Genomic DNA, 27,824 nt, shown 5'->3' with positions numbered 1-27,824 from the left:
TTACTAGCTGACCCGACAGACTTCGTCCTGTCAAAAAGATTTGTAATGTGGCAGTTTTTGTGCCTACGTATTTTAAAAAATTCTCCTGAACAGAACCGTCACCCTGGTGATAGGGCGTTGTGAATAAAAAATAATTAAATAAAACATATATAAGGATTTAAAAGTAAGTAATCGCTTTATTGTTAATCATGTGAATCATAAATAATTATTATTATTATCATTGTAGTGCTTTGTGGTATACGATGTTTTTTGTTTGATTACCTGGCGCATAGATAAACAAATCTGATGGTTTTCCAACACGGGAACAGGCAACATACAATTGACCATGTGAGAAACATGGGTTTTCTAGATTAATACCACAAACACTTAATGATTGCCCCTGGGACTTGTTTATAGTCATAGCAAAAGCAAGCCGCACTGGAAACTGTAGTCGTTTAAACTCAAATGGCACATCAGTCGGAATCATTGGGATGCGCGGTATGAGAACATCTTCTCCTTTATACTTTCCTTTGAGTATAGTTGCTTCTATCACATTGTTTAGTAATTTTTTTATCGCTAACCGTGTACCGTTGCAAAGACGCGGTTGGTTGATATTTCGCAACATTATAACCACCGATCCGACCTTTAATTGAAGATTGTGAGGTGGCAATCCTGGCAAATCCAGCGAGTTTAAAAATTCCGGTGGATAGTTGACTACATCATCTTGATTAGTAGCCGAATCAACTGATTTATATATCCTCAATTCGCCTGTAATTTGTTCTTGAATTTTGAAATTTAATTCATTTACATCTATGTTTTTTGCAGCCAGTATAGCTCGTTCGCTCAACCAATCATGGTTTCTGTAATTTTGAGAAACATCTGGAAACACCTTCTGAATAAGTTCATCTTTTGATTGAGTTAACTGACAAAAACTTTGAGGAAAGTTAATGCAGCCAGTCAACATGTCTATAGGTAATTTGCCATTACCAATGTCAATGAGTTGTTTAGAGAATATGTTTCCAGATTGGTCATTTTGCAACTCGACACGCATATTCTTGCTTAAATGAAGTACTTTGACATGTTTCCAAAAATTGGAGGACTTTAGACATGCATTGAGTTCATCAGCTGGCGTTGATCGTGGAATCACTGGCAATGTTTGACGAAAATCTCCTGCTAATAAAATCATTGCACCACCAAATCGGTTATTATTGCTCCGTAGATCTTTTAAGGTTCTGTCTAAAGCCTCCAAAGATTTTTTATGTACCATCGTGCATTCATCCCAAACAATCAATTTACATTGCTGCAAAACCTTTGCCATTGCAGAGTTCTTCGAAACGTTACAGGTTGGAGTTTTATTGCTTTGCATATTTAATGGCAATTTTAGTGCTGAATGGGCTGTTCGACCACCTTCAAGCAAAGTTGCTGCGATTCCCGACGAAGCGAGTGCAAGTGCAATTTTATTTTGTGAGCGAATTGTTGCTAATATTAATGAAATCAAAAAAGTTTTTCCTGTACCACCAGGTGCATCTAAGAAGTAAATCCCTCCAGTTTCATCATTTGTTACTTTCATAAGAGTTTCAAATACATACTTCTGTTGTTCATTTAACAGTGGAAGATTTGTTTGAATTAATTCTTTCAAAGCGTTGAGATCATACAGTCTTTCTCGATGCAACTCTTGGTTAAAAGCGTCATGCATTGGACGATTGGGCGCGGTCAGGCCTAATTGAATTAATAGTTTGTTTGACATTATCAAGCACATGTCCTCAATTGAAATCAATGCTTCATTGTAAATTTCTTCACTGATTTGTATATTTGGATTTCCCATTCTATTCCGTATTTGATACAAAATATCATCACACATATAATCTTTGTACTTGATCCACAAATCAATTGGGTTTGATGGGAAGCATGTAGATATGATTATAGAAAACAATGTTCGTATTTGATGAGCGTGTGATGATATTACAGCATCATTGAGAGTTTGATCCCAATGAGCGTCATTTTCAAGTAATTGCAAACGTTGACAGGCTTCTCTGTAGGATCCACACAATTCACCATCAACAGTTCGTAACTGTTGGAATGATGTTGCGCCACGTACATTGACTAATAGCAGTCGTAAATAAAAGCATTCATCATTGCTTGGATGTACTGAATAAATCCGGCCAATCGCATCGGTGGAATATACATCTGTATATCCTGGAACTGGTTTTCCTTGTTTCCGTCGTACAAATCTCCTTGAGGATTGATTCCAGGTATAATATTTTGGCATTTCAGAATATAGCAATGTTTGTGCGAAATCATCGTTTTGGCATGTCTCAAAAAAACTGGTTAATGTAGTAGATGATGGCTGAGCAGCTCTTTGTACTGCGATCTGTGTTGTAAAATACACTCTTTGTCCATTTTCTAAATGCACAGCTAAGTGAACAACAGAAGGGTGTCTCTCATGAATAGGAAAAGAAAATATTCGCCAAACTGCTTCATTACTACTGACATAGCGGCCCATTTGGTATTGGGTAACTTCATCATTGGAATTCTCTGCACCAATTCCAATCACAGCCATATCACTCCCTTTGGTTACATATTTGCAAATGTATTTAATTGATTTCACTGAATGGCAAGATTCAACGTTGATGTGTGCTTTGAATGTCTTTGATAAAATGGGTGAATATGGAACAATTCAACGATTATCTATTTCAATATCTTGTTGATTTAATTTGACAATTGTTGATTTTCCATTGTCTGCTGTCGATCTGCGACGATACAATGGATAACCATTACCAGTAATTGTTTCCGATATTAATGTCCGTGGATATCGTTTTGAACATTTACCATCCATCATACACGGTGAATTTTGATTAAGAGTTCCACAGGGACCATGTATCATGTGTTTGATAACTACCTCATGTAATCCAGGATCTACTTGTACATCAGGGATTTCAGCTGATATCACTGCATCAACTTCATTTGGCCTTATCTTTTCAACCAACCAAATCAAAATGTGTGCATGTGGCAATCCTCGTTTCTGCCACTCCACAGAATACATCCAGCAGCGTGTCTCACCAAACACATTATGTTTTACGATGAAATCCATTAATGATTTCAACTTTTGTCTAAAGACTCTGGCTGTAATATCATGACGATCAATGGGTGATTGCCCAGAGAATAACTCCTGCTTGATTTCTATCCATTGCGGATTGCATGTAAATGTGATGAACAAATCTGCTGTACCATAATGACGAACATACGACATGGCATCTTGAGCATATTCGTGCATATGCCGAGGGCTTCCGATGTATGTTGCTGGAAGAATAGTCATCCGACCGACATTCTGTGCATTTCCATCAGTATTAATCGCATCTCGAAGGTGAATATACTCTTCAGATCGGAGTTTGGTTTGATTCAACCTGATGAATGTTAATCTCTCCGTTTCAATTTTAACATACATGTCAACAACATATTTGTGATATAATCGCCGACATTTCAATATGTGATTATTTTCATTTTCCCGAATCATTAGGCGGTATGAATAATAGTTCATTGAACTGACTTTTTTGTTGGTTTCAGAACCTGTAAATAGATTTTGTTTTAATAACATTCAAATATAAAATTAAAATACATAATATAATGACTGAAATATTATCGCCATAGCAAAACTAATATTTTAGTTACCTGTAATGGGATTTATTATTTTTGTTGAGAAATCGTAGCCATCTTCACCTTGCCAAAATATAATGGGATATTGCAGTGCATCATATGAGCGGTGTGTTTCCTTTATACGTTGTAATTGATCATTCCGACGATGTAAAACAATATCACGGGATTCCAAGTTTTCTCCAACTACAACGATAGCAACTTCATCAATAGTTGGTGCATTAAAACGTCTTGTATGTTGACCTGCAGGTGTTTTATCAGCTCTGATTCCAATTTTGTGATTATCGGATGGCATCAGATCCAGGGCAGTTTTAAACAATATAATCAATTGATTGTGTTGATGAAATAAAGTTTGTAATTGTTCTATAATAGACCTCTTTACTAAATTGTTATGTGCACAACGCAGATCAATTTCTTGTGGTGAATTGCCCATAAAATAAATTTGCAGGAATTTGTTGTCGTTATCTGACACTGGTAACAGTGAACCTGCTCTGTGATATATTTGCCCTTGTATCTGTAAATAAGAAAAATATTATGGTGTGGTATAAATTAATGGATTGTCAGTGACCAAACTTAAATAATATTTGATCTTAAAAAGTATATATTTAGTTTTAACTAATATCTATCAAATATATAAAATATAATAAAAGTGTCACTGAAACTGAATCACCATATAATATGATGACTAAGTGATATATTTCGTAATGATTAAGAATTTGAAGATAAGTGACACATCTTAACTTTCGTGACAGAAAATTTTGTTCGCTAAAATAATTATGAGTAACTGCTATAATATAATACATTTGTTGCCCCAAATGAAGTCATTTGAAAGCAATTGTTATATTGTTGGATATGTGTCAAAAAGTGTATAGAATCTGTTCCTATTCCTGAAACCAATGAGTACAATGGTTCTGGTGGTGGATCCAATGGTATCAATTTCACTTTACCATTTGCGCAACACAATCCATTGGCTTCGTTTTTGTATTTTAATGCCTTACAGTGTGAGCAAACCGAGTTCATAGAACCAATAACAACACATTGGTAGTTACTGTAGTCAATTGACACATCGTAACTGAAAGCAGCTCGATTCAAACTTGCGCGATTATTAGTTGAATGTCGCGCTCGCGCTTCACGCGTTTGTGATATCCGAATTCTTTCACGTTCATTTCCGTCGTCACGCTCTTGTGCAGTACGATTAGATCGGTAATTAGCTTGGTTTGTAGCATTTCTGGTTCTTCTACCTAAATTGCTTCGTCTTATAGGAGGCATATCAAATATACATTATTTTTTCACTAATCACGAACTAATCAAACACTAACTAATTAAACACTCTGCAAAAAACACGATATACGAATTTGTTTCGTGTATCAGTTGACAAAAGCAAACTCAGTAGATTAGGTAACAGACAACTTTTTTTTTTTTAATTTGATATGATAAGTCAAAAAAATAATAAAACACTGTTGCTAACGCGATTTTTGTTTGACTGATGTAATGACGTGGAAACTGCTGCATTTTATCTCGCGTGCCGAAACTAATACAAAAGAAACGCGAGTTTCGGAACGCGACATTAAACTCCTCCAACTATGTATTCTGTGCTCCAACGCACACACACACATTGTTTTGATAGATATGATCTTTGACGTTAGGAACACACCTTACAAAAGAAACGCGAGTTTCGGAACGCGACATTAAACTCCTCCAACTATGTATTCTGTGCTCCAACGCACACACACACATTGTTTTGATAGATATGATCTTTGACGTTAGGAACACACCTACATTGCTTAGACAACAGTGAGTGCTCAAATTGACTACGTTTTAGTTACAAATCATTTGTATGGGAAAAAGAAAAGAGCTATTTTTAGGGTTTTTCCAGCAATAATTCTAATTTTTCTCGCCGTAAAAACCATCCTTGAACTTGAACGAACATTTTAAAAAAAGATTTGGCCAAATTGGTCCAGGCGTTGTTGAGTTATGCGCTTACCAACACATTTTGCGATTCATTTTTATATTATAGATTTTATTTTTTTTATTTTTAGTTCTATTTCCCATTTTATTCTTGTTTTTTGCTATTTTCGGTATTGTTTCATTATCCTTTAGCACGTCCTTGATCTTGCCATTGTTTTCATTGTATATTTCCATATTACCATGGTTCATTAGTTTTTTTGTCTCTTGAGATTTTATTTAAGTGCGCTGTCTCCATTCCAGGTGATCGTTCACTTGTCGTTCTTTTCCCACTGTTTTTTGGTAGGTTCCTTTCCATGTCCATCTGATCTTTTTGGAAACTATACATATCATAAACATTTCCTTCCACGTGCAGCTTATCGTATTTGATATGCGCTCTTTTTCCTTCTTGCCTCGCCTTCTTAAGGTAGGGTATTAGTACTTTCCTACTTTGTTGTACATTCTTGGTATAGTCCTCGTTGATCCATATATTCGTACCCTTAAGTTTTTTTGCGCTTTGTAATATTTCCATTTTCCTTTCTCCTCTATTCATTTTTACAAGTACAGGTCTATTCTTATTTCCAGCAAAGTTTCCTATTTTTCTTATTTCACTTGCCTCTACGTTTAAGCTTACATTTATGCCGGTTTTATTTAGAGCACGTTCGACTTTTCTTTTAACCTCTTCCAATTTCTCGTTTTCATTATCTTCAATGCCATGGATTATAATATTGTTTCTCTTTATTTCGCGCTAAATCATTTCCATTCTCGCTTCCTGTTTCTGTATCGTTTGTCTTAACTGTTCGTTTTCTGTTCTTATTTTTGCCATTTCTTGATTATTCTGATCTAATTTGTTGTCAATAGCCATTATTTTTTCATTTAAAGCTATAAACATTGCTTTTATTTCCTCCATGTCTTCATTCCTTTTTTCCATTTTTTGTCCGCTAACCACAGTTTAACAAATCAAGCGTACCGGAGGCGCTATTAGTCAAAAGCCTACTCGGTTCAACTTTCAACACGCCAGCGATCTGACCCAGTTTGCCAAACCGTCGTTAAATTCTTAATCCGCCTCTGTATTTTTATTTCTATTGGAATAGTAGATGCGATAGCAGCTGGTTTTCGCTTATCTTTTGCTTCTTTTTTTCTGATGTTAACAATTATTACTTGCTGAATTTTAATGGATTATAAATTTACTTTACTTTTATTATTTTATCGGTCAATCCACTGATAAATAACTAATTAAAACTGACTTACTGTTATGATATATCAATCCTCAAAGGTTGTACACTATTTTTATAATTTATTTTTCACTTTTCACTAGTTTTTCTTGGGTTTTATGTAGACCGATCTAACACACTTCTGTTCACTAGCTAGCCAGGGCAGGCTGATTCAATGGACATGGACAATAAGAAGCACGAAACTCATTACTCATCTCACATCTTTCGACAAACACCACACCAACCATAAGCCAATCGAAGGACACTTAAATAACATACTCAATGAGTACAAAAACTTTGTACATATTTACACAGACGCATCAATATCTCAAGACGGTACGAGGATCGCAATCATTACACCAACCTACAAATATATGATAAAAGCTCCTCAAACCCTATCCACTTTCACTGCTGAATTATACGCAATATATCGAGCTACCCACTGGCGTAGGCCATACGCGACTGACGCACAGCTACTTATTTGATGCGAAACCCGAACCAAAATGTAGCAACTGCAATTGCAAATTAACTATAAAACACATAATCGCAGAATGTCCATCTCGTAACTCAGAAAGATCATCATCAAATCTACCACTCGGAACAATACGTGAAATTTTAGGACCAAAATACAACATCACTTACCTTAAACAGATCTCTATCATAAAAACCTAGCCAATAATCACACTCACGCTACCAAGGTCAAAAGGAAAGTGTTACACTTCTTTTACTGTTTATCTTACGGCCGACTAGACAAAAAAAAGGTCTAAAAATAGAAATCACATTACAGCTTGTTGTCACGGTAACAAAATTCAGTATATGCAGCGAACAGATTAATAACACGAAAGAAATATACATATATATGAGGTGCGTTCACAACAACCCGCGTCGGTGTCAGAGACCGATCAAGCCGTAGTAGGCCTACACGACTGCGTGCCACGTACTAACCTAATAGGGAGCCCCAAAATCATGCAGCTAGCAGAACGACGAAAAACTGTTTCGTCGATCTCACAGACATGTGCGCAAGTATAGGAAGGTTAAAAGAGACATGATAAATGGAGATAGATATTCACAACTTTTTTTAGGTCATATAGTATTAGAATCTATTCGTTTACTTTCCAATCGTGTTAATCATTTATCAGTTATCAGAAGAAATTTCGATTCAGCACGAATGTGCTCTATCTCATTATGCGACTATGGTTGGACACTACTTGATTACTGTATTTACTTAGATATAGTTAGATCAAAGAGGTTATATTGAGTGGTCAGTGAAATTATTGGAATTATCTCCACTGAATTTTTTTCTTTGTTCTGTTTGAACTCTATAGTTAGATGGATTTATCTTGGAAAATATGAAAACTAAGAAATCGAATCACAGCCATAGCGAAGATGCGATTTGAACAAGCAGAGGATAATTTTTTGCCAAGTTTTCTATATGTACAGATCATTGAAGGGCGCCGTCAATATGTAGTTTAGAAAAGAATTTTTTTCTTGATTTAATTTTTAATTGTTCAAAATCGATTTTTGAAATTGTTTGAATAATTAGTTTAGAAATAATTTTGTTTTTGAAAATTTTAATTTACACTTTTAATAGTTTGGTAAAAATTTTTTTCTAATAATTATTCAATTGCTTATTAATTCAACAATTTTTATAAACAAATATCGACCAACGTTTCAATTTGTATCTGAAACAGAAAAAAATTATAAAAATAGGATATTTTTTCATTTATTATAATATAATATTAGAAAGTATTATAATAAATAAGAAAAAAATTTCAACGTTAATTTAAAATTATAAATTATAAAATTGAAGTTTCTAGAGTTAATTCCGAATCGATTGAGTTATCGCTCATATTTCTATGACCTTCATCTCTATTTTCCACTTTTTTGAACTCGTTTACTAGGGTTGAATTCATTAACACACAAAACTATTGAATCACAATATGCGAAAAGCAATAAATACTAAAGAAAATCTTAATGTCGACTATAATGGTTATTCCATTAGCAATGGGCTCATATGAGATTATAAGTGTACACATAAATGTATCGTTTTGATGTACAAAGTGAGCCATGACTGGCGATGATGCTACGTGTGTGTTGCATTTAGCTGAAGTATTTGGACATAATGATTCAAACATATTGAACATCTACGTTTTTCACGACATTTACAAAATTGGAAAAAAGTACAGAAACACACTGTTGAGACTACCACTACACCAACACTCTTCAATTATACTATCTGCCGCGCGTTTCGATAATCAGCTAATCATTTTCAGAGACTGAGGGTGCTCTTGTTATTCACAAGAGGTCTCAATAGTGGAACGCCGTAATGCATAGAAATCTTCGTAATCCAAAACCAGTTAATGAGTCTGAATAACTCTTTTCGACTGCATAGTTAAAAGCTTAAATGATGAATTTGAAAAAAAATCTCGTTATTCATCACAACATTTGGAAAGAAAGAGGGCTCAAAAATTCTTGAATATAGAGCAGAAGAACTTATTCATACACCGAAAGAAAAAAATACTCATAATGTCACTTTTTTCATATATTTGCTTCACTCATATTGCTCATAAAAAAGTTTTTTTGGAGTTACACAGTTTCCTGGAAGAATGAATTTTAATTTATTATTTACATCTATCTATCTAATTTTTATGATCTTCTTACCAGATAGTCCCAATTTCTATCTTTTTTCTTCTTACTTACCGTTATGCCTCCGACCATGCGATTCCAATTTTACTGGTTCTGAATAAAAGACTAAGTCAAGAATATCAACTGGTTTATTCGACGTACAGAGAAGGAATTATTACAACGTGGTACAATTGCCTACTAGCGCGTACCGGAGGTAGAAATAAATTAAATTGATGACTTATATTAATAATAAAACTGATGCTGGATATTTAAAAATTATTATTTCCATACTATACCATTCTTACATAAGATAATATTAGTTTTCTATTTTCTTCATAGGAATCAACTATTCTCACACAACTGAATTTTTTCTTCTTTATGTTCCCTTATTTTTCATCACCATAGATTTCTGGTGTCTGTGTGATATCCAAATACAACACATCTCCTTCCGTCATCCTTTCAGATTTCCTTTCTGCAGCTGCATTATTATTGAGGCTCTTGTAATCTCTACTAATCTGACTTTATTTGATTTGTATATTTTCAATACCTTGGACACAAAGTGCATTCTCCAAATTTATCATGGCATCGTCTGCATCAGTGGATTGTGGTTCAGAGGTTCAAGGCTTCTATTAATAAATTCCCTTATTTTTCATCACAATTTTTAATTGACTGTAGATATAGCCTTTAAAACATTATTTGAGATCATAGTAATGATCTTAGTTTATAAGGAAGGCAATTCTGGAGTAAAAATGAAGCTGTCTGTTTTTCAAAGATTCTAATTGTAATAAGTGTATAATTCAAAATTAGATATTTATAACTGAGAAAAGGTGTTTGTTGTAATTAAGTGGTTTGTCAATTGAAAAATATCACAATGTCGAAAAAATATTCAAATCGATGAATTATTTTCCACTCAGTGTGGTAGTTAAAACAATTTGCAATATTTTATTGACTTATATTTTTTCATCACAATTACATATTTATTAAAGATGTATCTTTAGAAACAAGTTTGTTTGTTACTCTGTTTATTTATCGATGTGCAGGGGAATTTGATACGAAGCTCGTGAAATCATGTGTTCAAGAAGCTTTGCAAATAGCCACAAACTATTACGTCAAGATAATATACTATTTACAAGTTGTATAATACAATACATGTCCACTAACTTTTTGATCAACTATTTATTACAGCAGGTAGTACTACGATGGCACCGCGAATTGCACAATCTTTCATTCATAAAACAAGCACATATGTTTGACGAACATTTAGTTTGACAATTACACTTCTAAATACCCTGACCCGTTCCTGAACTTTGAGCCGTAGCTACTGAATATACAGAAGTTTCTGTGACCGGAACTTCTTCAACACGAATTAACTTTTCTTGACAAACATTGAATTGCGAACGAGAAAATAAATGTTCAATTCTGTCTTTTCTTGTACTTATCCGATAAAAATGATCAGACGTTTTCTCTAAAACAATTGTCAATAAATTTCGAGTATCAGCTTTATCTCTATCATCATCTGGCACTGGTATTCTTACTGTAGTACCTACAGACATTTCGTTATTTCTACAATCAGAATAAAATTTCATCTTCTTTGTTTGCTTGTCTAAGTTTGTAAAGGTATCTTCGCGCTCCCTATCAATAGTCAATTTGCAAAAACATAATGTGCACAATACGTTTTTACCATTATATTTTTTCGAACATAAATTATGCAATGGCAGTGCTACAATACTATCCTCGAAGTATACCTTGTTGCAGTCAATACAATGAGTGTTTGTATCAGCGACGTTGTCAGCTTGAGAGTTTTCAACTTCTGTCGATCTGCTTTCATTTTCATCTTCACCCAAAGCTTTTGCTAAGCTTTCTTCATCTTCTAGAGTTTTATAAATTTCAGGAGCAATGTTGATAGAGGTCTTAAGATGGACATCCAAACATTGCCTCATACGAACTTCTCTTAACTCTTGAATTCCCATGTCCAAGTTAATGAAAAAATATATTCCCTTTTTATATAAAATAGCTTAGTTACATTTGAATAAAATAAAAAAATATATAAAAAATAAGTAAACCACCCCCATTTTTTTTAATGGGGGGGTCACCTGCAGGTGACACTGGGCATTGTAGCAAAGTTAAGACTCTGAAGGACACACGGGTTTTTTACAGGTCTTAGTTAGGAAAAAAGATACAGTTTTATAATAATATCTATTTTATTACATATCTATATGAAAAAATATAACAATTATTTATTGTGAAAGCTGTACCAACATTTTAGATGCAAACCGATATTGCATTTGGTACACATTTTTCTAGTGCGTTGGTGACAATATCCGCATCTTCGTTGAGAGCAGTTGACTTCCGAGTGATCGTCCGCACTTCCTGCGGTCCTTACCGCGGCAGGTACTCTTATCTGAACAGGAACGCCACAAGAAGAATTACGGGACGCGGGCTTGCCATATTTTTGTAGGTAAACAGTTACTACATTTCGCCGGAAATCGCAATAGGTCCAGTTGTTTTCTGACTGTCTTTTGATCAGCCATGCATTTTGACAAGCTGCATCCAGGCCAAAAGCAAACAAAGGGAACCACCACTTTTTGCCGCGGAGTCAACGTTTTCGTCAAAGCGGTCTACCCCACCCATGTACTTATTGTACATCTTGATGACGGCTGGGCAATCAACTTGAATTTTAGCTCGTTTTTTATCCACAAATCCAATCCGATCCACTTTTGTGATAGGATCCAATCCGTGGCAGTTGGATGCAATGGTGACGATGCTATTGTCATGCCACTTAGCTGCAATAATTTCCTTAGAAGCTTTATGACATAGCTTACCTCTTGGCTCTTTTTTCATGTCCTTTGAGTATGGCAAATTACAATTCTCTAACCGGTTTTCCCGAACAGTACCCGTGCCCCCAACATTTTGCTCTCGCAAATATTTGAGAAGAGGCAAACCAGTGAAAAAATTATCAAAGTATAAGTTGTACGGTCCTAACTCTTCTGGTAATCTTGAATGGAGTTCTAAAATAACAGCAGCTCCTAGGTCCAAGTCGGACTGCATCTTGAGGCCAGGGCCGGAAGCGCCCTGATATGGCTCACAATTTACTAAATATCCATGGCGCGTAGCAGCTGACTAGAGCTTGTAACCGAACCTTATCGGTTTTCCGTGGATATGTTGTTTGGTACCGTGCTTTCCAAAGTATGGTACTATAGTTTCATCTATGGAAATGTGTGAAGAACCTGCTTTTTTGAAATGAGCAGTGAAATTTACATTCAGTTTTGTAAAATATTCTCGAACTTTAGCAAATTTGTCGTTAGGCGGCAAGGAAGTACTGTCAGAAAGATGAAGATATTGCTGAATTTCAAAAAATCTATTCCGCCTTATGCTAGATGCTACTAGGTCATTATGCGTGTCACTTTTTACTTCCCATAACATTCTCATATACTTTGGAGTCAAATATCCTGTAAGTAGCAGTATTGCAATGTACACTCTAATTTCATCACAAGTTACATTCAGAGTGTGATTTCTCTGTAAAGCATACAAATTGCTCATATCAACTATGAATTTTATTATGTCGTCATTATAGAGCAATTCGAAACACTCGACGGCACTCATCACTTCCTGAGAGTTAGTAAAAACTTCTTCATCATGGTCTCCTTTGCCGCAACTAGTAAAAAAAGTGTCGTTGCTATACCATTTTTTTATAGTATTGCCTTTTTTCTTTTTTTTTCTTCGGTGCAGGCACGTCGATTTCTTCTTCTTCCAGGTCATTCATGCGATTTTCTCCAGAAGTGGAGGGTCTATTTTGTAGCTCTACTTGAGATCGAAGCATACGACTCGGAAGATGAAGAATATTAGCTTCGTTTTCATCTCCACTGTCTTCGTCAGTCACCACGCCATCATCAGGAGGAAATAAAATAATATCACCTGGGTCTTCCTCAGCCAGCAACTCCTCGGCAATCTCATCTAACGTCAACCTGTAATACGTAAACAAGCACTAAAATATCATGAGCACAAAGCGATAAGACTAAATGTTAACAAAAATCTTGTTATTACTAAGAATGAATTCAGAGTAGTAGAATTATTATATTGCCCAGTGTCACCCAAGGGTGACACTACATGTTTCCAACGTTGTAACAAGGATGCTGATAAGTTATTCTTATTGTAAAATACATTTGTGTAATAGCTTATATATTCATTTATTAGATGTGATAAGAAAAAAAAATAATACTTACGGTTTAGGCATTTTTATTTCACTTTATATCGCAAGAAATCACACAAACTCAAACTGCTCTAGACCGCGTGAAACAAATGAATGAATTTGACAAATGACATAATGGTCAGTGTTGCCAAAAAAAAACGAATAGTGTTACTAATTAACTTTGCTGTAAAAATGGTAGGATTTAAAAATAAAGTTTAAGTGTGGGAGAAAAAAATGTTTTACTTTCTGTCACCTACAAGTGACACTGGGAATTCAAGAGTTAATTCCACTATGAAACGCTCGATTTTTCATACATTGTACGAATTTGAGACCTACACTCCAATTAATGCAATTATTATCTTTCATGCAGCCCATCAGCATATTTTGTATGTCTTGATTTGCGCGTTCGACGCTACCTTGACATTAACTATGCCTAGGAGTACCATGAACAATTTTCAACCCAGGCCATAAATCTTGCAAAGACAATATGAAAAATATAAAATGTAAACTAATAAACAAAATAAAATTTAGTCCACACCTGCATCTCTAAAAATTTAATATCCGTATAACGGTTAGGTTTGGGTATAGGAAAGTGTACATGAATTTGCCTTATTTTTTACCCCTGAATGCTTAAAAATAGAAAAAACCGGGTGGTTCTATTGAAAAAAATAAAGAAATTTAATAATTATGAAGTTAAACTTTGAACAATCGAATAAAAACCATTTTCATATCTTTAAGGGTATCCTCGTAAAAAAATAATTCATAAGGGTCTGCAACGGTCAAATTTTTTACGAAAAAAGTATACATAAGCATTTATCCAATATTCTTATTCCAATATTCATGATGAAGGTGGTCTCTTGATTAATATAAATACGCCAATTGTTAATGTCAATATTGTCTTTTGATAAAAACTTGAGGAAAAGTCGAAACGTCAATTCTCATCTTTCCTTTGAAAAATGTTTTTTCCCGACTTTTTTATAGTAAGATCTTTATTGTAACCTTTGTTGTGTTGTAGTAAAATCTATTTAAGTACTATAAAGTTTGTAATAAGTGTATTTTAAAAAAAAAATCATTTTTCAAAAAGTGACAAGAAGAAGCCACCCGTTTCCTAGTAAATTTCAATTGTTTGACGAGAATTCACCGAACCTGGGAACAGAGGGAAGAGCATGCTGAGGAAATAATCAGTGATCATCCTTTTGTAAGTGATCTAACATCATAATCTCTCCGGAAGTTGCAACATATTTTAACAAATCTCATATTTATCATAGAAGAAAATATGGTAAACGTAGAATATGTTAGCGATAGAATCCTGAAAATAACAATATCGTTCGACCGTCCTATCAGCATACGCACCTGATATAAGCAAACCAGAAGAAGCGGCGGTAGATTTTTATGAAAGTCTTCAATCACAACTAGATAAAATATAACATAACGAGTTGCGAATTAATAACACATTTTCCCCCACAAAGAACAGCAGAAATATACTTTCTACGATAACTGAAACAACAAATCCATAATCGATTACATTATCACTAACCGAATGTTTCTACCCCAAGAAATCATAGATGTAAGAGTTTTAACATCAGCTAACATCGGGACAGACCACAAGCTTGTCCTATGGAAACTGAAGATGACAACTCAATAAAAAAAGAAAACACTATCTGTAAAAACTGAAAAATTAACGTTGAATCACTCAACAATGAGAGCACAAAGCAACTCAAACCGTTGTTAATCCAATAATCCAATAATGCAGCAAGAAACCCTCAATATAGCATGGCTCAAACTGAAAGAAAACATATATAAGGGTACTACAGAGGCTTTGGGAACCTGCACGGTATCACAGAATGGTAAATCTAACAATAAACCCTGGTTTACCACTGAAGTCAAAAACATTACAAAGGAGAAAAAACAAATATATCTAAAGTATAAGAACCATCCGACACCAGAGAACCGAAACACATACATAGAAATAAGAAATAGGGTGAATAACAGAGTTCAGAAAATTAAAGAATTATACTGGCAGAGATTTAGTGTTGAAATGGAAGCGGATATATACGGAGCGCAAAATTGGAAATGGAAATTATTAAGGGGTATGAAAAAGGGCACTAATGAAACTATGCAACTGAAAACAATCACGAACGAAACATGGGAAAAATACTTCAAAAATCTTTACACCGAAGTTGAAAATGAAGAAGAACCCCCAGAAGAACAATTAGAAAACATTGTAAACGAACCGGTAACAATAACGAATGAGCAAGTAGCTGTGGCAATAAGTAAACTTAAAAATAGAAAAGCTCCAAATGAAGGTAAGATAATAAATGAGATGATCAAATACGGCGGAGAAGCCATGAAAGAAGAGACACAAAACTGTTTAACATCATAATTCAATACGGAAAAATACCAGAAGAATGGAAAAGAAGGGTAACAGTGCCTATATTTAAAAAAGGAGACAAAACTAATCCTGCCAACTATCGCGGGATAACCTTATTAAGCACCTCTTTGAAACTGCTTACAAAGATTCTTGCCGAGGACATAACGTCAATAATGCCAATCAGCGAAGAACAACAAGGCTGTTGTAAATCTCTATGTAAACAACTATCTCTAATTTCATTAATAAATGCAAAATTTGCTTAAAAAATAAATACGAAAGACACCCATATAAGCTTTCTAACATTCTACATATAGATTTGTTCCACTGTAAAAGACACCTACATTTGATAATTCTAGAGTCATTCTCAAAGTATGGACAATGCTTTAAAATACCTGATAAAACATCAATATCAATATTAAGCAAACTAAGACACTATTTTTTACATCATAACTACCCCAAGGAAAATGCTATATTGATTTACAATCAATCAATCCATTCTGCCAAAAATTACCCTTTTCAATATTATATCCATACGCTGAAGAAATAGAAAAAAGAGAACAAAATTTTGAATGAACAAAAAAAACTCCGAAAGTATACCAGAGATAAACCTTTCTGAAACCTTGTATGTATCTAAGAAAAAAGACCGTGCAAAATTACTATCTCCTAATACAACTATACACCCAAAGAAACAAGAAAAAACCAAAATCATTGGAAAAACCGGAAACCAAAAATACAAACCTGAAGTTTGTTAAAAAAATACGACAATTGACTGACAAAAAGATACATGTCACAACTTCTTTGCAGGATAATCCTATTTCTGGGACATCCTCTCAAGATCCGGAATATTCCGAATAATGTATATTATGTCGAAGAATTAGGAAAATCTAAAGAAATTTCACATTACCATAGACACGTATTACATATAGATTTAAATTTATTAGCCGAAACTTTAATTATTGATCCAGTTAATTTCTTTAAAACTCCTATCCTCTCATTCCTATATGCACAATATAATCATCTATCGTCATTGAAGTTCTAACATCACGGAAGTCAAAAATAGCAACTTTTCAGGAGAGAGAAAAAAATATAATTTTGTATAGATACTTTAATAATATGAATTTACTGTTCGTGTATACTTAATTACAGTTCTATTTAATGTAGAATCATTAATTTTTTATAAAAAACAGCAATTAACCCCAACGTAATGACATAGGTTGTGTTGTTAATTTAATATCAAAATTTAAATTATAATAATTAAGGAATTAAGAAACAAAAAATGTATTTTATGAATTTATTTTAGTACAATGCAATCAGTCTTTTTATTATTAAATATTATATCTATCAATTAGGTTTATTTAAACATTTACCCTTAACAAATATTTTAAGTTTAATTACACTTTTATTATTATTATTATTCATAAATTTACTTTGTATATGGGGACATCGATACTGATCGACCAAATCACATAAAGTCTTACATAGATAACTATACTGTAATAATAATTATAATGTAACAGTATTTGTTAAATATTTAATATATTAATAATAAACAAAATAAAATTCGAAATTTTCTTATAAACATAAAAAGTCTCAAAGACATTTTAAATATTCGCAAAAAAACAAAACTTACTTATGTGGCAAACCGTCGTAAAAGCTATGACAATCACTAGGTATGACACGTTTTAATTCTTGTAAATGGGTCCATTTTATCTGAGAAATTGGTATTCTACTTTGGTACAACTTTGGTTTTGGCAGAGAGTTTCTAGGCTTAGGACTTTTGGGTAATAATACGTAGTCATCATCATATCTTAGCTTATATTTTATAAGCCCTTCAGGTTCATAAAGTAATGCTCTGAAGTCCGTAACTACTGGGTCATTAGCTACTCTACCTGGTCGAATCGAATCATATACGAGAGATTTTGAAAAGTAAGAGAAAAATTCATAATTTAGAAAATGTACATTGTAGGGCTACTTAAGACGAGCTTCCTTTGAAATAGACGCGTACTGCGAAGGCAAGTAGATGTCTCTGTGTTTAATTTGACACTCTATTGCACTGTGACAAGAATCTATCTCCATCTGGTTATGACCGTTTTCTAGAATTTTTTGTTCGATCTGGATGTTATAGTCCATTGCTAACTCCAGCAGTGCATTGGATAAAACGATATTGCGATTTTGTGCTGTGCAACCATCGGAATATAGAATTATAGGCAGCAGTTTCTTAGACAAGATTTTTTTCAAACAGTCTATAATGTAGGAAGTATACACATAAGCCACCAGCCCTGCAGTACATTCATCGAACCAATAACAGTCTACGTCTTTGTTTTCAAGATTATAGATGGTGAAGTTATGGACACATAATTTTGTCTTATAATGTATTGCACTGACTTCAAGTTTGGGACACAGCTGTACCGATTGTAAGTCATGTGTAAATATATGCACTTCTTTATTGGTAGCTCTTAATTCATCTTGAGTTTTTTCGTGTCTAGCTCTATCCTTCTTTAATATATGCTCACGATATTTAGCTTCGTTGATGTTTCCTACATTATGAGAACAACACAAATCGCATTAGTCTTTCTTAGGCGAAAATTGGCTTAAATTCTTTTCATTGAATATTTGATCGAATAACCATCGAGAGATGGGCTTTTCCTGCTGTTCGTTACATTTCTCATAGTATAACTTATAGAGTCTCAATTTTCTCTGAACAACCGGTTCTAAATAAATAAAGCTTTGTAAATGATGCCCGACAATAGTGAAATGGCATTTTAGGTAACTCATGAAAAAACTTATTTAGAAAGGTCACAGTCTTTTGTTTCTCTCCGTAGCTGGTCGTGTCACTACTTGTTTCCTTGCCACGCCTTTCTCTGAATGTTCAATCCAATATTCTGTAATACCTTGAACATGACCTTGAGACTCACTGTTTAAAAAATATTGCTTACTAACATTTCGTCTTGAGTCGGAATCTGTCTTCTTTATTTGTTTTCTACTTCCACATTCAACATTAGCAACAACATACTGTTGCCTCTGAGACCAGTCCATTTGTTTCCAAAAAATAGAAAAAATATCTAGTCTTACTATGGTATTACATCCACGAAGTTTGGACTTCGCACAGAATTCAGAAGAGCAGCGAGGTCCTATTTCACGCGCAGGCCTCATAACGTCATGTAAAACTTTTCTTGTTTGCTATCTCGTCGATATTCGCTCTTCATCTAATCTATTTTTGGTCCACTCTCTTCTGGTATCTGACTTTACCTGACATTTTCTCTCACGTTTAGAATTAAGATCTCCACAATATTCGTCGTTAATTTTTTTTTCGTTTTCATTAGTTTCTACGACGATAATAATCGTGATTGGGTTTCACGCAATTCTCCTGACTCTTGTATCATACATGATTCTATAACTTCTTCTGTTATTATCAATGAAGACTATCTACCTTCCCTCGATGTAATAATTACATTTTCAGTAATTATATTTAAATGATCATCTGTTAAAATTTGTAGTGAAGTAACTAAATCAGAAACAGTTGTATTTTAATTTTTATGTAATATTAGAATAGGTAAATTATTTAGATCCAAATTTTCAAGGTTTGAAATCGGGTATATAGCATTCTGGGTAATTGATTTTTGTTTTACGTTTTTGGGGATATTTTAATTTTTAATTCTTTACAAAGTTCAAGTATAGTTTCTTCCTCATCACTGTTCATTTTGATTCTTTTTTTCTGAAAATTATTTATTACCGAATAAATGGATAACCTACTTGCACTAATTACAATTATTGTATTTCAAATTTTATGTTAATTAATTATTAACTATTTAACTTAAAATTTAGAATGATCGTTTGGCCAACCAGAAAACCGTTACAATACAACACCACGTAACTCCCGGGCCTTAGAGCAACACCACTTAAGTCATATATGATAACAATATAAAAATATCAAAGTTAATGAGTAACAATATCTAAAATAATGAAAAATACAAAGTTTTAATAATATAATAACATTTTCCTACCTTTTTCCATTAATTGTTGGGAGCTACCGGGCAGTACGTCGAACACTATGGAACTAAAGTGACTGTTTCCAAATATACCGCCGATTGATGAATCCCGTGTTGATGCATTTTTTAAAATTCACGAGTTTCTATTGGCCGATACGTGTTTCTGATTGACTGAAACGATGTGTCTTCTGTTTCTCTAGCGAATGGCATCAAAATGTCAAAATAGCCGAAAAGTGACTTAGGTGGTGTTAGAACTTCAACGACGATATGCAAACAAGCAACTGATGACCTTCATAAGATAACGTGAAAGCAAAGCAAAGCACTTTTCAATTTTTTTGGTACAACTATGAAATACATCACAGGAAATCCGGATGACTCAGATTTAACTTTATTAAAAACTAGCTGACCCGGCGAACTTTGTTCCGCCTTAATGGCAATAAATAAGCAGTTTTTTTAATTGGAGAAAATACAAAAAAAATTAAATACCTACATTAATCATTCATAATTATTTCTGTATTTTAGTACATAGGTTGCTCTTCATTTAAGTACCTTGTGATACACGACATTTTTTGTTTTATTATCAGGCGCAAAAACAAACAACGCAGATGGTCTTCCGACCCGTGAACATGCCACGTATAATTGACCATGGGAAAAACATGAATGTTCTAGATTTAAACCACAAACTTTTAAGGATTGGCCTTGTGATTTGTTGATGGTCATGGCAAATGCAAGACGTATCGGAAATTGAAGTCTTTTAAATTCAAACGGCATATTGGTTTGGATCATCGGTATCCTCGGAATGAGAACTTCCTCACATTTGAATTTTCCTATCATTATCGTAGCGTAAATTACATTGTTCATCAATTTTCTAACCACCAAACGCGTACCGTTGCACAGTTTTGGTTGGTTTATGTTTCGAAGCATGATTATTACGGAGCCAACCTTTAGGCGTAAATTGTGCAGTGGTAAGCCAAGCACGTCCAAAGAGTTTAAAAATTCAATTGGATAGTTGGTGGCTTCATCTTCATTTGTGACGCAGTCAATATTTGAATGAATGCATTGTTCCAATGATCTTATTTTGAATTATGTAGTTTAGGTCATCTACATCTTTATTCTTAGCCGCTAAAATTGCTCGCACCCAACCATTCATTATTTTTGTAGTTAGAAATAATTTCTGGAAATACATTGTTGATAAGTTCGTCTTTTGATGAGATAAAATTACAGAAATTATTTGGAAATGATATTAATCCGCTCGATTCATCGACAGGTACTTGACCATTACCGATAGTCAGCAATTGCTCCGAGAAATCTTCAGCAGATGTATCATTAAGCAATGTAACTCTCATGTTTGTTGTCAGTTGCAGTTTCTTCACATAGCGCCATAGATTTGACGATTTGAGGCAAGCGTTTATTTCGTCGGCAGCCGTAGATCTTGAAATTACTGGCAGTATTTGGCGGAAATCGCCAGACAGTAAAATCATTGCTCCTCCAAAACATCTCGAGTCATTGCGTAAATCTTTTAATGTTCGGTTAATTTGAATGCTGAATGAGCCGTACGGTATCCTTCTAATAATGTGGCTGCTATTCCAGAAGAAGCAACTGCAACCGCTATGTTAGATCTCGCCCGAACAGTTGCTAAAACTAATGACATGAGGAATGTATTGCCAGTTCCACCAGGGTCATCTAGGAAATATAAACCACCATTTTTATCATCGATTGCCTTCATTAAAGTATCATAAACTTCCTTTTGTTGGTAATTCAGCAGGGGTACATTCGTTTGAACTACTAAATCTAATTCCTGGTGATCATATTCACGTTCCCGTTCCAATTCTCGATTAAATGCGTCATTCATTTCACGATATGGTGCTGGCATTCCTAATCTGATTAATAAATTACCGCACATGAGGTAACACATATCTTCGATCAAGAGTAAAGCACGATTATGTATCTCCTCATTCATCTCAATATCGTGATTTCTGCAACTGACACGAATTTGATGTAAAATATCTTCTGAAATATTATCCTTGTATTTGTGCCACAGGTTACATGGGTTTGATGGAAAACATGTCGAAATTATGATAGCGAATAATGTGCGTATCTGACTTGGAGATGCAGAGATAATGGCTTCAGTTTTCTAATAACTTCAATTCTTCACATGCAGCACGATATGTTGGGAACATTACACCATTAACAGTTCGTAGTGACTCAAATGACGTTGGCCCACGCACATTTCCCAGCAACAACCGCAAATAGAAACATTTATTATTCTTTGGATGAACTGTATACATACGACCAAGAGCATCAGTAGAACGCACATCTGGATAACCAGGAACCGCATCGCCTTGCTTCCGTCTTTGAAAATTCTTCGATGAAGCATTCCAAGTATAATAACGTGGCATCTCCAAGTAAAGCAAAGTTCGTGCAAAGTGATCGCTTTGGCAGATTGCAAAAAAACAGGTCAATGTAGTTGCTGGAGGTATTTCATCACGTTGCGTAGCATTCGAAGCCGTGAAATATACTCGTTGACCATTCTCCAGACGCACAGCCAAATGCGTAACAGTAGGATGACGTTCGTGAATGGGAAATGCGAATATACGCCAAATCGCTTCATTACAGTTCACATAACGACCAACTTGATAGCGTGAAATTTCATCGTTGGTATTCGAGGATTGTAATCCAAAAACCGCTATATCACTGCTTTTCGTGACATATTTGCAAATATATTTTATGGACTTAACTGAATTGCAGTATTCAACGTTGCAATGTGTCTTGAACGATTTAGAAATAAGTGGCGAATATGGAACAATCCAACTGTTGTCGACAACGAAATCCATTCTTTTCACTTTCGTTGTGACAGTTCAACCGTTGTCATCTGGTGATCGACGCCGATACAGCGGATAACCATCATTGCCAGTGACAGTCTCCGCCGTTAATTTCCGTGGATATCGTTTAGAGCATTTTCCATCGACCATGCAAGGTGATTGGGGATTGATGGCACCACACGGTCCATGAATCATATTAGTAGTAACAACATCATGTAGGTCTGGATCGACTTCATAATCAAGAATCTCGGCACATATGATATCATCTATTTGGTCAGGCTGAATTCTTTCCACTAACCAAATAAGAATGTGTGCGTGCGGCAGGCCTCGCTTTTGCCATTCGATTGAATACATCCAGCATCGAGTATCTCCAAAGACGCGTTTTTTAACAATAAAGTTCATCAGGGACCGAATTTTTTGCTTGAATATAAGTGCTGTGATGTCGTGTCTATTACTTGATGTTTGTCCGGGATGTAGCAATTGAGTAATTTCTATCCATTTTGGATTACAGGTAAAAGTAATAAAGAGATCGGGCCGACCGTAATGACGAACATATGTCATTGCATCTTGTGCATATTCATGCATATGACGTGGACTACCAATGTATGTCGCCGGCAGAATAGTTAATCGACCAATATTAGCTGCATTTCCTTCAGTACTAACTGCATCACGTAAATGGATGTACTCCTCAGAACGCAGTTTGGCTTGATTCAACCTAATGAATGTTAAACGTTCCGTTTCTATTTTTAGCAATACTGCTGAAACAATCGACGAAACCGCAGCAAATAGTTGTCAGCATTTTGACGAATCATCAAACGATATGCGTAATAATTCATTGAGCTAACTTTCTTTGTAGTTTCTCCACCTGAAATTAAAAATTTGATAATTAACCATTTCAAAGGCAAATTTTAAAGACAAACAATACAGACATTAACCATTTTTTTAATAAGCATTATTTTAAATCAGTGTCTTTCACAAATAAATGAAATAAATTATGATACTGATACTCACCATTCAATGGATTTTTCATTTTAATATTAAAATAATATCCATCTTCTCCTTGCCAAAACATCAGCGGGTATTGCAATGTGTCATATGATCGATGAGTTTCAGATATTTGTTGCAGTTGACCATTATCGCGACGTCAAGCACAATATCGCGTTTTTCCAATTGTTCACCAACAATCAGGATGGCAACTTCGTCTACTGTTGGAGCATTAAATGTTCTTTCGTGCATTCCAGATGGTCGTTTATCTGCTTTGATGACAACTTTATAGTCATCACTTGGCATGCGCTCTAAAGCACTCTTAAACAACCTGATCATGAAGCAGACACTGCAAGTCTTGAAGAATTGCTCGCTTCATTCCTGCATTGATCTCTAGGCGTCGATCAAATTGTTCTTCCATGTTGCCCATGAAATATATTTGTAAAAATTTATTCTGTGTATCTTCGAAAGGTAGTAATGATCCAATTCGATGATGAATCTGTCCTTATATCTACAAAATAAAAACCAGACAGTATTAACTGTGTTATAAACACTTTTTTCGGTCGGAGAGTAGAGTTCAGAATATGCAAATATACTACATAGGTACCAATAGATAAAGTAAGTTACTCTTTAACTACATCTATATGAGTACAAAAATAAATACCTTAAATGTCGGATTAAATCCTCGTTCTTCGATAATATCTGCCCCAAATGACGTCATCTGGAAACAACCATTGTATTTTTGTGTATTTGCACGAAAGTGGCGTGATTCTTGTGTTTCGCCACAAAGCAATGAATACAATGGCTCAGGTGGCGGAGTCAACAATGGCAATTTCACTTTACCATTAAGGCAGCATAATCCAGGGGTTTCTCCGGAAAACTTTAATGCACCACAATACTCGCAAACTGCGTCCATTTGCCCAATGCAAACGCTAGGATGCAAGCTGTAATCATTGCTGCAATCGTATTGAAACGCTGCTCGATTCAAATCAGCACTTGATAAATATCTTGTTCTGCGTCGCAAATTATCTATTTGTTGACCTCTGTTGTTCGCTCGACGATTCTGCATTGCCAACCGAGCTGCTTCACGGGCTGCTCTCGTGATTGAGAAGCACGATGTCGAGCCATACTATCGCGGCGCTGTTCACGTGCAATTTCTTGTTCTTCTTCAGTCCTTTCATTTGCAGTATTTCGTATTCTTCTTGCATCACGGCTTTGTCGGGAAAGATTCGATCGTCTTGGTCGCGGCATTATTAATTAAACTTCACTTCACCTAAAAACTCAAATTTTAAACCATACTGAGTTTTATAGTTCACTTCACTTTTTACGAATGGGCAATGGCACTATCATTACATTATAATTGTTAATTATTTATTTAATAGAAATAGTTTTATTATTGATTTCTTACAAATATCAAATTGTCATCCATACGTCATTACATATCTGTCATTATACGTCAATTACATAGCTGTCATTTGCGTTTTGTTATTCCAAGTCTGATTCTTTTTTGTTATACCACGTTTTATAGTGACTGACGTTTCATGTCAAGTCACACGGGAATGCTGTCGAACGGGATAAAAAGCCTATGTCCTTTTCCTGGCTCTAAACTACCTCCCTGCAAATTTTCAGCTAAATCGGTTCAGCTGTTCTTGAGTTATAAGTGGAGTAACTAACACGACTTTCTTTTATATATATAGATTAATAATAGTATTGCACTTGTATCTGCACTTACGAAATTATCTGCTGATTTAGACGGTTATATTGCTCTTCACAATTAAATAATTAATCTTCAGAACGTAAACAAATTCATCATTAAACTAAATAGAACAATCACTCTCTCCCACTTAAATATACAAATATTGAATTTTGCACTTTAAAATCTTTGGAAAACGAACTTATTCAAATTCACTTCAGAAATGCCCTTCTTAATTCTTTAATTTAATTCTTAATCTTTCAAATCTTTTATTTGCGTAACCTCCAATACAATGCTCATAATAATCAAGATCACATTATATATATTATATACAGTATGGTGCAAAAGAAAGGAATAAATTCGTTATTTCGTCAGCCGGCGACTTTAAGGAAAAATCCCGAACCCGCCGATTTTTATTTTTAAACAGGCTATTCTTATTTTTGACGTCATCTATAAGAGCGTGATGACGTCATCACTAAAATTTTTAAATAGAAATTTGGGTGTTGTAATACATTCTTTGAAAGGTCTTGGGTTGTAATACATTCTTTGAAAGGTCTATACTATTCAATACCTATTCAGTAATTGATTTGCGTATTGTCACAAATATTAAGTATTGGTATGATGTATTTATTGACACACAAAATTTTGTAAAGACCGCCACTAGTAATGAAATGTCTTGTCTACTTACTTTTTACCTTTTTTAAAAATCTAGTTATCTTAACAACATCAACATTAACATTTGGTCATAATTATTATTACTTATTGGACGTATTAGATGAATTCAAAAAGTCTTTGTATCCATCAACATGAAGCTGACTGAAACGCTAAGAATTGAAACTCTAATAATGATTGGTTGTGGAGATAAAGCACGTACGCAGAAAGAAGTATGTACGTTATTTGATAATAAATACTCCAACCGAGAACCATTTTTACAATCCACTATAAGCAAAATTGAGAAAAAATGCAGAGGAATGGGTAATGTCAAAGACCTTCCTAAAGGTAGTAGAAAACCAATATCATAGAAGAAACAACTAGATGTTAGCCTTTCAAGATAATCCCCATACCAGTTCACGGCAAGTAGCATTAGATAATGACATGGACCATTCAACAGTTCTTAGAAAGCAAAAGAAGGAAAGTAGCATTCCTACAAAGTAAGTTTAGTACCTACAAGAGCTTATGGAAGATAATTTTGATAGACGAATTGAGTTTTGTGCAATTTTGTTGGAACAAAATAACAAAGATGCGATGTTTTTAAAAAAGGTTCTTTTCTCGGATGAAGGTACTTTTCTACTTAACGGTCATGTCAATCGTCAAACTTATCGGTACCGGGCTACAGAAAATCCATACTGGATGCGAGAGTACCGAGAAAGTTAATGTTTGGGCGGGAATAATAGATAATAGGATTATTGGGCCATATTTTTTCGAAGGAACCTTAACAGGTCATCGATATTTAGAATTTCTTCAAAACTTGTTGCTACATGAATTGAACCGGCTGCTTCCAAACTATTTGACCAACGTCTTTCCAAATCGGTGGATAGGTCGAAGAGGAACAATAGAATGACCGCCTAGATCACCTGATTTGACTTCTTTTGATTTCTTTCTATGGGGATTCTTGAAAAGTAAAGTGTACCAAAATAGACCACAAAATATCAATGAACTCGGCGAATTGCCCTAAATACTATGGAAAAGTTTGCATTGCCACAGAATATCATTTCAAGCAACAATCTTATTGATGAAGTATTCGGTAACTACTTAGCCAAAGGACGAAAGAGAGAAAGAAAGGACGAAAGACAGAGCAATACTCGCATCTCTTATCAAAGATATTGAGAACATTAATAATGATATAAGCTGCCAAAATTTCCGAGAGTACTAAGCCACTATAGCCATTACTCAGTAAAAGATCTACTTGCAGTACAGAAAGAGAAATCTGTAACAGTTGAATGTTATCTATAAACAACTCCAATCACATGCCTACAATATTCAGCTGATGAGCAATGATGATACAGATGCTGTTGTTAAATTAGCGTCGATGAAAGCTATTTTAACAATAATCTATTCAGCAATGAGGCACTCAAATTTCTTACTCTTAGGGAAGATTAGCAACCAGTTTATATTCTCAAATAAGTCAGTGATTCAATAAAGAATAGAGTTTTTAGTGGGTACAAGATTAGTTTATGTTTGTAAAAAGCACAAAATTCCTTTAATTATTTGTTCATCGTAAAAAAGTGTATGTTTCTCTGAGTTGAAAAAATTGAAAGAGCTAAATTATTATCTGTATACCTGGTAAGAACTGGTACACCCAAAATCAAGTAAGCACTTTTGCATGAAAATTTGTCTTTGAGATATTTATTCTGCTAGATGAA

At 34.4% G+C, this 27,824-nt stretch overlaps 2 protein-coding genes and 1 pseudogene across 2 annotated transcripts; all 3 read right to left on the bottom strand.

Annotated features, from left to right (window-relative positions):
- Nucleotides 1–2,321: 2,321 nt before the first annotated feature.
- LOC130899847 (uncharacterized) lies at nucleotides 2,322–3,853 on the bottom strand (annotated as a pseudogene).
- Nucleotides 3,854–11,936: 8,083 nt separating this feature from the next.
- LOC130900292 (piggyBac transposable element-derived protein 2-like) lies at nucleotides 11,937–12,461 on the bottom strand. The gene has a single exon (XM_057810812.1). The coding sequence runs from the start codon at nucleotides 12,459–12,461 to the stop codon at nucleotides 11,937–11,939; it is 525 nt and encodes a 174-aa protein (XP_057666795.1).
- Nucleotides 12,462–12,533: 72 nt separating this feature from the next.
- Nucleotides 12,534–13,647, bottom strand: LOC130900291 (piggyBac transposable element-derived protein 2-like). Its single transcript, XM_057810811.1, has 3 exons — nucleotides 13,637–13,647; nucleotides 13,115–13,378; nucleotides 12,534–13,068 (listed from the first exon to the last, which is right to left on the bottom strand). Exons 1-3 carry the CDS (start codon nucleotides 13,645–13,647, stop codon nucleotides 12,534–12,536), a joined length of 810 nt encoding a protein of 269 aa, XP_057666794.1.
- Nucleotides 13,648–27,824: the final 14,177 nt, after the last annotated feature.

This window comes from Diorhabda carinulata, chromosome 12 (genome assembly GCF_026250575.1).
Source record: "Diorhabda carinulata isolate Delta chromosome 12, icDioCari1.1, whole genome shotgun sequence".
NCBI classification, from domain to species: domain Eukaryota; kingdom Metazoa; phylum Arthropoda; class Insecta; order Coleoptera; family Chrysomelidae; genus Diorhabda; species Diorhabda carinulata.
This window is presented reverse-complemented; position numbering and strand designations above follow the sequence as displayed.

What these genes read in the sequence shown, in the direction of transcription:
- LOC130900292 (XM_057810812.1), bottom strand. Translation starts at nt 12,461, where the DNA reads ATGCAGTCCGACTTGGACCTAGGAGCTGCTGTTATTTTAGAACTCCAT.
- LOC130900291 (XM_057810811.1), bottom strand. An exon ending in AAGAAAAAAAAAGAAAAAAG is followed by an intron (nt 13,069 to 13,114) that starts GCAATACTATAA and finishes TTTTTTTACTAG; the next exon opens with TTGCGGCAAAGGAGACCATG.